Genomic DNA, 12,301 nt, shown 5'->3' with positions numbered 1-12,301 from the left:
ACACTCGAGTGCTGTGCTGCTTTCCTGCTGTTTTCCTGTGTGCGCTTGTCTGATCTCGGATGCTAAGCAGGGTCAGCCCCGGTCAGTAGTTGGATGGGCGACCGCCTGGGAATCTGGCTTCCTGCACTTAGCAGGGGGTTGTTCTATCCCTTCAAATGAGACTAAGTTTTACCCTCCTATCCCCCGCTCCCAATGTTTTTTTAAAATTAAGGTGTTATCCTCGCAGAATCGGGGCTTCTCCACAATGTTTTTTTTTTTCTAATTCAGGCATGATCTTCGAAGATTCGAAGTTGTGAAGCTTCTTATTCGAAGATCATGCCTGAATTAGAAAAAAAAACATCGCGGAGAAGCCCCGATTCTGCGAGGATAACGTCTTAATTTTAAAAAAAACATCCGGAGCAGCGGATAGGAGGGGGTAAAACTTAATCTCATTTGAAGGGATAGAATAACCCCCTGCTCAGTGCAGGAAGCCTGATTCTCAGGCGGTCGCCCATCCAACTACTGACCGGGGCCAACCTCGCTTAGCTTCCGAGATCAGACAAGCGCGCACGCATCCAGCCCTTTGCTTGTTGCTGAGGAAACAGGGGCTGCTGAGGAAGCTATGCGATCAGTAGCCAGAAGAAGACATGGGGCCGTCAAGAGCTGTGACTGGACAGGAGGGAAATACAAACACCGCCGTATATGGACAGGAGGGGGAGGGGACTACGACCGGATATGGTAGCGAAGGCGGAAAATCAAAGCACATTAAGGGGAAATACCGGGATCTTAGGGTATTGAAAGCAGGAGCATGGAAGTGGGAAATTCTGGTTCCAATTCGAGGCGGGTACTGCGAAGTATGAAAGGCAGGCGGTGAAGCCTCACTGGAAGCGAAAAAAGGTGGTAAGTGTAGATCCAGCCCCAGTATAGCCTGAAAGCTCCCATTTTGGGGGCAGAAGAAAGATTGAATAGACACCAGAGTGGGTGTCTGTCCTTGTTACTAATTCTATTGCTCTGATGTTTAGCAGGTGATCTATGGCTTCCAAGAACATCCACTGTTTCTCTGGATTCCTGGGGTCTTGGAGAGGCTATAAATTTGTCTCTGGGTGTGGAAGCCAGTTCCAGGGCCCATCCCTTGGAAACAGTCTCTCTTACCCAGAGGTCTGAGGTAACTAACAGCCATCTTTCCAAATAATGCATTAGGTGACCCCCAATCTAATGTTGGGGAGGGAGTGCCCATAGCATCAGGTGGATTGATCTCTCTTCCCATCCTTGGTGTCTGAGGTGGAGGAATAAGGAGATGTGTGATTGGAGCTTTTCCCTGGCAGCTTGGAAAACTGATTCCACCTAGGTTTGAACCCTCCTGAAGGGCGGTTTCTGTTCTTATTGAGGCAAAAGGAGAACTGCTGCCTCAACGTGTGTTCTTCTTTTTTTGCCATTGGAAGAGCTTTGTCTCCACCAGTATAGCATCCAAGGAGTTCCCAAACAGCTTGGCACCCCTGAAAGAAGTATTAGCCAGTTGGGACTGTGAACCAGGAACCACAGCCCAGCGACACAGCCAAATATTTCTCCTGGCCACTGTGATAGACACCAAAGCCCAGAATGTCCAAGGAGGAATCTTCCAAGAGAGCAGCCGTGAAGGTTATCTTCTTTAGCCCATCCTTAAGAGGCTTGGGGGCAGTGTCTACTCCTGCCAAGTCCTCTGCCCAAAGGAAGACTGCTCTAGAAAAGAAGGAATTAGTGGCAGAGGCATGGAATGCAGCCGTGGATGCTTCGAAATCCTTGCAAAGCGCGGCTCCCACACATTTGTCACATGGATCCTTTGGGGCCCTGTCTGCTGGGATGACAGCAGTCAGGGTCGAGGGCTGCCACCACTGCATCCCCAATGGGCACTTTTAAGTAGTGGCTCTAGTGGGCCTCACTAGATAGTGAATACAGCTTTTTGGCTAGCTTGTGCACAGCTCTTGTGAGTTAGCCCATTCTGCTTTCCAGATTTCCTCAAAAGATTCTGGTAAAGGAATAGCCATGGGTTTGACAGGTTTGGGGGGGAAACCTGTCCCCTTTTTTGACCTAAACTGCCTGATGAATCTTGTGGATTGGGGGCCTCCTCTGACAACTGGAGTCTGCGGTAAGTTTTAGCCAGAAGCGCAGGGAAGCCATCTGGTGAGAAGAGCCTGGCCTGAGAGGCTTCTGTTTCTATTTGCTCCTCAGAAAGCACCCCCTGCTCCTTATCACTAGGATCCAAATGGGCATCTAGGCCTAATGAAACTCCTTTGGCTCTCTTTCCCTTTGTCTTGCCAAAAGCATTGGAGAGCTCAGGGGACTCTCCCCCCTCCCCTGTTGGACTTGGAAGAACAAGTTGATGGGGAAAGGCCCAAGTTTCCAGGGAGGGGCCCTGAGGAGATGGATCCCTCTGGAGTCCTGGAGCATGAGGAGGATGTGGAAGAAGATCTAGACCTGGGTCTATGAGCTTTCTTCTGCTTGCGAGTAGGCCTGTCTCTTGATCTATGGGCTTTGTTCCTTTCCCCCTTCTTTTTCTTTAGAGTTGGAAAAAATTGAGATTAGGAGGTCCCCTCCTTCCCTCTTTTGGGTATTGCCATGGCCACCCTCTGGGTTACCAGGTCCTGAGCCCATCAGGTAAAGAGCAAAATTGCCCCTTCACCTGATAAATCTGGTATAGGTGGTGATGTGGGGGTGAAGACTCATCTCAGGGCCCATGCACCAATCTTTCTGAGGCGCTGTGGCTGTCCCCTGATCTGTGGCTGCTTCTCTTGTTGAACAGCCTGCCTCTGAGGCCATCTGGGCCTCCCTGGGCTTGTCTGCCATTATAGGCCTTTCTTTCCTGACAACTTTGGTGGGAATTGGCCAGCAGCCAAGATCAGTGGTGCTGTGTCTGCTCCCTACCCTATGGTAACAGTAGGGAGATTGGAGCAGAGATGCAACTCGGCTAGCTCTTGCCAGTTGCCAACAAAGCTGCCTGTCCAGTGCCTGTGGGGAAAGCGCCAGGTGGGGAAGAACCTTTCTAGCCCCAGTAAGCACAGTCTAGCAGCTGTGGTCAGCCTGCCCACCCATGGGGGTGGGGGACGTCTGGCATTCAACCCCCTTCGTGGAATTCTAGGTGAAATAATTCCCAGTCCCTGCCAAGATTCAGAGGGGGGGGGCGATAAATATAGAGGAAAAAGAGTGAGGATGGATGGATGGATGGATGGATGGATAGATAGATAGACAGACAGACAGAGAGACAGACAGACAGACAGACAGACAGACAGACAGACGAAGCCAACTAGCAACAGGAGCGGGGCTTCTTAGGAGCACCAACTCACCTGACCTTGCAGCTCACTTGGCAGAGCCAGTCTGGGAGGTCTAGGTGACTCCCTGTTGAAAGAAGCAACAGTTTGGCCCTGCCTATGTACTCCAGAATGAAGCGCCATCCTGAAGTGAAGGAATGCCCTCTGAAGAATAATGTGAGCCTCTGGAGAATAATAAGGTGATACTCTTTTATCATATACTGAAATTAACATGATCAGCCTGTATATTTTTTCTGAGAAATATTTTTCAGCAATACACTTTCTTCCTCTTTCCTTTATTAGCATACCATTGATCTACTGGCAGTTTCTGTATTTCTTATATTTCAAGGATGGCTTCATACTTTGGATACTAAACATACTTTTAAACTATCACTCACCCTTTCCACATTACTTTTTTGTGTGTATTTTTAAAATTATTCAGGGAAATAGGGCTGAAGGCAGGCACATATCTTTATAATGTGCAAATAGTCAAACAAGACTGAATCATATATTTGACTGAGCAACTCCAAGAAGCTTGGCCAAGTGTGCATTCCAGAATCATCTCTCATTTCATTCTCACATTACAAAGACTCACAGGTTTTCAGTTATCTGGCTGCTCATCTATACATGCTCTATGCATGTTTTAAAATCACAGATAATGAAAAGTGATGTGGGAAGTCATTCTAAAAACTTCTTTACATTTGTGGCTTCTCACTTAACCAGAATCTCACTACCTGTCAACCAGCTATAATGTGAACTCAGTTGACCTAATCATTTGTGCCTTACTGATTCTATAGCTGACCAACTGCTGCCTACTTCCAGATTTCCTGCCATGCTTTTTTTACCTCAGACAATTTATAAATCAACAATCACCTTGTAAAAACCCACTCACTGAGTGGAGACCTTGGCAGACAGCCTTTTTGTTGAGAACGTATTGAAAGCTGCAGAGGAAGGCTTAATGCTCATTCTACAAAACTGTCTATGTTCTGATGCAGGAAGAAGCCAGTCAGCATATGAGAATGTAAGAATTGCCTTGCTGGATGAGAACAAGATCCATTTAATCTAGCATTTTATCACCAACGATAGCCCACTAGATGTCTCTGAATGCTCACAAGTAGGGAATGCAAATAATATCCTTCTTCCATTGTTTATGCCCAGCATCTGGTACGTAGAGGCAAACAGCATCTGATTTGAGCATTGCCTTTACTAAGTTTCTAGATATTTTACAGTGACAGCGAATTTACCATGAGCTTTCTGCTTATACAGTCCTGGTGTCAGCATAAAGTTCACTGCATCCCCAGGGGCAAAACCATCTCCTCTTGCTGGAAAAACAGAACCATCCAGCAGTTTGGCTGCAATCGCAATTTCTCTGTCCAAGTAGCTGATCAGCTTGTAGGGACCCTTTCCCAGAACTGTCAAGAGAAGACAAGGTTACATTTCCTGTTGAGTGCAACAAATTCTTGTATGTTATATGTTCATTGGTCACTCGTATAGTGGCAAAGAAAACACAACCATCAACTGATATTCTTCAGAATCAAAACTACAATTCACAGAAAAGCCACTCATTTGAGCTATGGAAATTTTGCAAGCTTAATTTCAGAAATTATTTGTTTGAAACTTATCCTCATCTGTAAAGTGAAAGGTAATCAGAGTTCTTCCCTATATTAATTCCCAAACAGCAAAAGCTACGAATCATCATTCACCCTATTATTAAAGTGGGTAGTTAAGAGGGCAGGAGTGTGACCTGCAGATGGAAAGGGCCACCAAAGTAACTAAGAAAACCTTGGAGTTTTGAAAAGATTTCTTGTCTACTCCTCAAAAGCAGCATGGGCCAAGCTGTGCACGAGCCTTAATGCTGCCTCTGAATGTTGATAGTAGTAAACAAGTAAGCACTATGTAGGCACAAGCTCTTGGCCTGCTGGGAACAGGAGGTTAGAATGATGGGAAATCACCACCCTGCTGTTTGTTTCCCTGTAGCTTAGACCAAAAGGGGAGGAGAATTGGCTTGGAGGACACGCATCCTCAGAGGCATTTTGTCTGAGACTAGTTTTCCCCTAGGATCTTTTAAAGTATGATGAAGAAATCTGCTCACAGTTAAAAAGGACTGTGGAAGGAGAGATAATTTACTTCAAAGAATATGCACCTTCTGAGGTTAATCCCTTCTTTCAACCCTTGAACAGATTTCAGATTCCCATTCATATACCATAGCAACAAATCCATAATGTAGATACTTTTGAGAATGTAAAGTAAAATTGGAATAGGCATCAAATTAAAATGTAGTGTACCTATATTTTCTGAAAACAGCTGAATTACCAAAGTGCTCAAAAAGAGGGGCCAAACCTGAGGTAAATGAAGGCTGTAGTCTTGGAAGACTTCTATAGTTAGCCACTGGGTGAGCTGATATGATATCAAGAGATGCCTAGAGGTCAGAACTGACAGATAACCTGACTTCTTTTTTGAAATCAGGTCCTTCAAGCTATTGGCTAATCTGCCATGATGTCATGGAATGTTAATAAACACTAAATGTTTAGTAATTAAACTATCAGCATAAATGAGCTGTGTGGGTTGATAAATAAATGGGTTGATGAAGAAAAGATCTCCATAACAAAAAAGAGGGGCATTGAGTAACTACAATCACATTATACAGTAAATCTTAAAGAATAAAACTTATTCATAAGAATATGTAGAAAGACTAGCATAACTATAGGTTACAAACCAGAATGTAATTGGAAATCACTAATAGAAACAAAATGTATCAGTACATAATGGGTTGGATCCAAATGGAAGATGTCTTCCTCCAAGGATGAAGGACTCTTTCTGTTGGAAGAAGGGAATTGCTGGATCCTATCCAGTATATTCAATCAATGTTGATACTAACTTAATGAAAACTAAAGAATGACTACGTTTTCTGAATTATGCCACACTTTTGTAGGAAGGATGAAGACAAGTGGATGCCAGGTTGTCATGTGGTAAGCATTTCCTCTCCTTCAGAGGAAAGAAGAGGAGCTGGTGCTTAACACCCATCCTGTCCAGGACACAGTAGAATGGGACCCTAGACCCTTTCCCTCACAACAATTTTATGGCAGCATTACGTGTCTAGAATTATTCCTAAATCATCTGAGGAAAAGACAAAAAAGTCTTAAAGGAATTGAAAGCTATAACAATATAAACCCAGTTTTAGATTTTCCTATTGCCTTGAGCTTTTAATATTGTTATTCACTCCTATAACTACATAGAAAACTAAAATAAATGTATAGATAAATAAAGGAATATGCCAAACATGAACAGTTTCGAGACGATTTCTTGTTTTGTCTAGGAGATAGTCATACAGTTTTTACTGAACAACAAAATGACAAACTGAAAGTGGCAATATAAAGAAAGCTTTGTCAATTTTTCATAGCAACAATGGATTTGAATGTTAATGAATATCTGGGGAATTCAATTACCAATTATTATAGCTTGCAAACTAGCTCCCTCCTGAGGACCTTCAGAAAAAGACGGATACAAGAGCATATCACTGTCAATTACACATTTTAACATTTTTGTGCAGAAAATGCATCTAGTAATTGGTGGTTCTGAGATATTGTATCATGATGCAGTAGTACAAGAAGGTATTAAATATGGTTGCAAAAGCTGGTAGTAAATAACAGGTAAATACCAACAGAGCCAAAAAGGTGGCAAATGCTGGTCTTGGTGATAGTTGTTTGTCTCATGACCATATCGGAAATAATGCACTTGTGGCAAATCATGAACTCCCACCCCTGTGATCGTGCTGCTCTCTATTCTCACACAACATTCTCAGGTGCTGAAGCAGGTACCAGCAGAAGAAAAGAAGCACAAGAGGAGCCAGGATGATAATCCCAGCTCCATTCTTTCCTTACCTTAACACTCATCTTGCCTTGCCACCCTTGCCTAAAATACTGTTCAGATTGTGGAGCTAGTAGATGGAGAGTACAGCAGTGTAACTTGTACATCTGAGATGTACAGAATAATTCTGTGGATCAGACTGCCCAGCAAATTCTTAGAAAGCAGTTATGTCATTTCAATACTATGCTAACCAGAAGCTTATGAGAATCATACCTGTATGTTTAAACAATAATGTATGCTGCTTCAATAAAACCAGGCACAAAGATGTAACTGTCTTACAGGTGGCCAGAAAGAAAACACTTTGTTGTTTTATTCTTAAGTTCCCCATTAACTGCTTACCTTTATTGATATATTCACAATCATAAGCTAAAGGAAAGAAGAGTAAACAGTTAGCAATAGTCATTTGGAATGCAACAAGCGGCTATCATGCTTCCTATACATATATGCCTATTTACACCAGCACAGCTCATTTTCATTCAAAGTGGGAAGCGAAATTAAAACTGGCAAAAATGAATTTAGAAGTTTTGTTCATTGGTTATTTTTTGTTGTTGTTCATTCACAAATCTCATATTGCTGACTAATGTATCTGATAAGGAATGAAGTATCATCAGCAATAAGCAGATGGTTATCCTTTTATGACCTCTAGTGGATAAAAATTAACTTAGCTGCCCTTGCCATAATGTACAATAATAGCAGAAGTTTCAAAGTACAAAAATCATGTTTGTAACAGAATAATAATCTGAATTTAAAGCTACATAAATTGTCCAAATGAATGACTATCACAAAGAAAGAAGAGTGCAAGACATTCTTTGTTTGTTTGTTTGTTTGTTTATTTATTTATTTATTTATTTATTTCAAAAACCCATCAAACTTCTGCAAGCTGTTTGAAAAAAAGTTGCAGTGTTTTATTTCTAAAAAGTGTAGTCCTTGAATTAAAATTTACTTCAAAGTAATTCTCTCTGGCCTGGAAGTCCCTCCTCCTAATAGGAGATACTTGGTAGCTGATTGTGATTACTTAGTGGTTACAGAAAAAGCACCCTCTTTTTATTATTTCCTCATATTACAGGGATCATCTTTGGCACTGACATCAGATTCCTGGAGATAAATGAAAGTTAGCCTTAGTTATGCTTAAATAAATGGATATGCAATCCTATGTTGTGTGCCTCATATAACATATAAACCCCAAAAGTTAGATCTAATAGTTCAAAGTCAGCTATAAATACTGCACACCCAAGCAAGAATAAGATTACCTATGGAGGTGTTAAACTGTGATTGTCAGTGACTGGTGTATGAGTTGCAACCAACATGCAACTTTCTACTATTAATTGTCCAGGAAACCGTTGCTGGATGCCAGGCAAAAGGTTTGTGTTTTTTTCCAATCAGCAAACAGAGGGCAGCTTTGCATGCTGTGCAGAAGCACCAAGGCAGTCTTTGCATATATCTGGGGATATGTTGAGAGTTGCACATCTCTCCCACAGGGGGATGAATGACTACTTGATGTGCATACAACAGCTTTTGCAATTTCCTGGAGGGTACATGCTTGACTCCCTGCTCTGAAATTTACTCTGGACGCATGTAAAGCAATTTGGATCTCTCAAACTCCTTGTTCTAGGGCTTCTGCTTAAAGTGGAAAGGAGCAGGAAATTTTGGCACTACAAGTTGAAAGCGTTGTTTGAGAACAAGGTTTCTTCCTTGTCCAGCTAAGCTTGGCTCTCACTGCCGGCAGTTTGGATCATTTAACAGGGATAACAGCAGGGATTGGTTGGTTTGTAGATTCCAAAACAAGACAGCAGAAGGAGTGAGCTTCTGAATAATGAACTCATCCTGCCGCTACTGGGTATGGAAACAAAGATAGGCTATGATGACATACATTCCTAGTACTGAAAGACTGGCTCTGGAGTAAGAATAGTACAGAGCAACTGCTATACAGAACAGGATAGCACTTCCCATTTCCTGTTGCAGAAGAAATAAAGGAAGAGTTGCCATGACTGATACTTCTGAGCTACATTTGACATCTGTTACACAACTGAATATTTGTGGTCACTGCAGCTCACTAAAGTATCACACCAGCCTCTGCTCACTGCAACATTATGCAGGGAGAATGACCATTTACCTCTCACCAGTTTTAGCTGATTCTTTAAACATGAAAAAGAGACTATTACCCTCCCACATGCTTAGATTTTCTCACTGGCTGGGTAGCTGTGCATGCATTATAGTAACTATCTGGTTGCAGAAGCAAATTGTACCAGCCTAAATCAACATGCAAACATTTTTTAAACAATATTTTGTTTTATTAAAGATTAGACTAAAGGTATGGGCTAGCAGAATGCTCTAACTCTTACTCTAATTATCATACTTACGACACAATCTAGGGGATCTCCAGTCTACTGTAACTCCTTGTTGACAACATTGATGTGTGTAGGCTGAAACACTTGTACAGAAACACTCACAATCCCCTCCCTGGTTACAACCACATGTGTCTGCCAAACAGTTTGAATAAAACCAGGTGACATCAACCTGAAGAAGATAAATATTACTGAAATATATCATCACCTATGCAAACACTGCCAACTGTGTTTTCAATATAGGCCCAGTATTACTTAAAGACCAAGATTCAGAATATTTTGGCTCAATTGTATATGTCATTCTAGTAAGCCATGACTTGCAGCATTTATTATTTATTGTATTATTCAAGTTCAGCCCTATGGCCAGGACCCTGAGTTTGTTGCTGTGACAGGAACAACCCCTGAGTGGAGTTCTGCTCACAGATGCTCCCACCAGCAGAAGGGGGCAGGCAACTTTCAATAATTCCCCCTCCCCCTGCAACCTCTTGTGCCCCTGAAAATCTGATCCAGAGGGCTGTGAGACCCTCTGGAAGAGGAGTGGAGCTGTAGTGGGAAGGAGAAATTAGCAAAAATTTAATCCCCCTTCCACTAATGGGATCCTCCACTGGATCTTAGGGATGTCAGAGAATTCCGCCACGGATCTCAGTGAGGCCGAATGCCAGTGCATTCAGCCCCCTGAACTCCGTGGCGGAACAGCCCGCCCCCCCTGCGGATCCCCCATGGGACGAGACTTACCTGGGGCGGATCTTCCGGGCGGCGGCTGCGGCGGCGGCGGCTGCAGCGGCTGGTCTTCCGACCGGCTGCCGCCGCCACCATTTCCACTCTTGTTAAAAAAAAAAAAGTTGTGATAGGCTACGTAAAGATTTATGTAGCCTATCATGGCTGGGTTTTCAAAAACCAAAAACACAACATGATAGGCTACGTAAATCTTTACGTAGCCTATCATGGCTGGGTGGGTTTAAAAAACAAAACAAAACCGCCTACGCAAATGCGTTCCTTATTTTTGGCCGTCTTAGTCTACGTAAATATTTACGTAGACTATGTCGGCGAAAATAAAGGGGAACGCAAATAGCGTAGTGGGCGCTATTTGCGTCCCTTTTTGATTCGCCGTTTTAGCCTATGTAAAGATTTACGTAGGCTAAAACAGTGAATCAAAAAGGGACGCAAATCGCGCCCGCTACGCTAGTTGCGTTCCCCTTTATTTTCGCCATCATAGTCTATGTAAATATTTACGTAGACTAAGACGGCCCAAAATAAGGAACGCAAATGGTGGCGGCCATAGCCGCCGCCATTTGCATATGCGTTTTTTTTTTTCTTTTCTTTCCTCAGAGCCCTCCGCAGCCGGAAATCCGGCTGCGGACGGCTCTGGGCTGGGCTGGGCTTGGCCGGCTGCTCCGCAGAGCTGCCGCGGAGCACAGCCGGCCATCGAGGATTCCGGGGGGAGGAACGGATTGCCTCCCCTCCATCCAGGATTCCGGGGGGAGGGATGGAATGCCTCCCCCCCCACCATCAACATAATCCGCGAAAGGTAAGTCACTTTTGTACATCCCTACTGGATCTCAGTCCCATCCATGAATCGAAAGGCTCCTTCTGTTCATGTATGCCTAATTAGGATCTTAGCCTATGTCCTTTAATACTCATGAATGCTCTGTTGTTCGGTATCTTTTAATTTTTTTATGTGGTAAAGTATTAGTGAGAAATTAACACTTCTATATTAACAAGACAATAAATAATATATCTATATTGACAAGAAAATAAATGTTTATTGACATTCTAACATTTATATGCAACATTTGGTGGTAGTTAAAATGGTACAGAATTAACAATGGAGGGAGCAATCCTATGGCTACTAGACACTGTCTAGAGGACCATGGGACTTTTTGATTTCTGGGAACTGAGGTTGGAGCCAGGGCTCCCAACTCTGTTCCCAGAAACTGCACTCCCCACCCCTCATAGCTGGTGTAGTTCCCTCCGCGCCAGCTACTTCTCCGTGCTCGGAAATAAGAGCACAGAGACAGTGAAAAGGGGGTGGTCCTGGGGAGGAGAGGTGACCGTGGAAGCTGCTTTACACAGCTGCCTATGCAGCATGAGGCCTCCTTCCCTCTCCCTCTCTGAAACCGCAGCTGAAATTGGCCATCTAGCCAAAAATGCAGGGTGGCCGCAGCATGGAGGTGAGGATCGTCTCCATGATCCAGCTGCCCTGCATTGGATACTCAGCAGCCTCTGACTTCGGAGGCTGCCGGCTATCGCAATAGGATTTGCCCCTAAAACATTTAACTTTCTCTTTCCTGTGTCAAGACTTGGTAATATTTTAAATCTTGGCACCAGCAGTGCACTAAGTGTCAACTATGCTACACCACTGCATTATGTTCTGTATTAGTGCTAATTCTACTGTAGCTGATCACTACAGGCACAGATCATTCCATGATACATGATACAGATCATTCCATGTGGAGTACACCAACCCCTTCCACTTCAAAAAAATATAAGGCAATGATGGTAACACCCACAGTAGTACCCAGGTGCACTAGGGCCATATGCTGGTTGGGTCAAAAAACCAGCACAGTCGACTTCCGGTTGGAACCGATGTCACTCTGGGAGCTTCCCATGGGTTCTCCCATGGGAGCTTTCTCAAACAGCTTTTTAAAAGGTTGAAAAACCTTTTCATCTCCCCCTGGAATTAAAGGGGGAGCAAGGCAGAATCAAGGCACGCTCCAGGAGAGAGCGGAAGACAGGAAGGCCTGGTATGCTATGGTCCATGGGGTCACGAATAGTCGGACATGACTTAACGACTGAACAACAACAAAGGAAGACTCTGGACAACAT

General features: G+C 43.5%; 1 protein-coding gene across 1 annotated transcript in view; it reads right to left on the bottom strand.

Moving 5' to 3' along the window:
- OTOG (otogelin) overlaps positions 1-12,301 on the bottom strand; it is a 186,185-nt gene that overhangs the window by 83,393 nt on the left and 90,491 nt on the right. The window contains exons 29-31 of the mRNA XM_084850807.1: positions 9,491-9,647; positions 7,470-7,496; positions 4,508-4,675 (exon numbers count right to left, since the gene is read on the bottom strand). Coding sequence (XP_084706933.1) covers positions 4,508-4,675; positions 7,470-7,496; positions 9,491-9,647 — 352 coding nt within the window. The remainder of the gene's footprint in view (positions 1-4,507; positions 4,676-7,469; positions 7,497-9,490; positions 9,648-12,301) is intronic.

Source organism: Heloderma suspectum, chromosome 1, assembly GCF_057233095.1.
Source record: "Heloderma suspectum isolate Gila_16-S chromosome 1, 16-S_ref, whole genome shotgun sequence".
Lineage (NCBI taxonomy): Eukaryota > Metazoa > Chordata > Lepidosauria > Squamata > Helodermatidae > Heloderma > Heloderma suspectum.
This window is presented reverse-complemented; position numbering and strand designations above follow the sequence as displayed.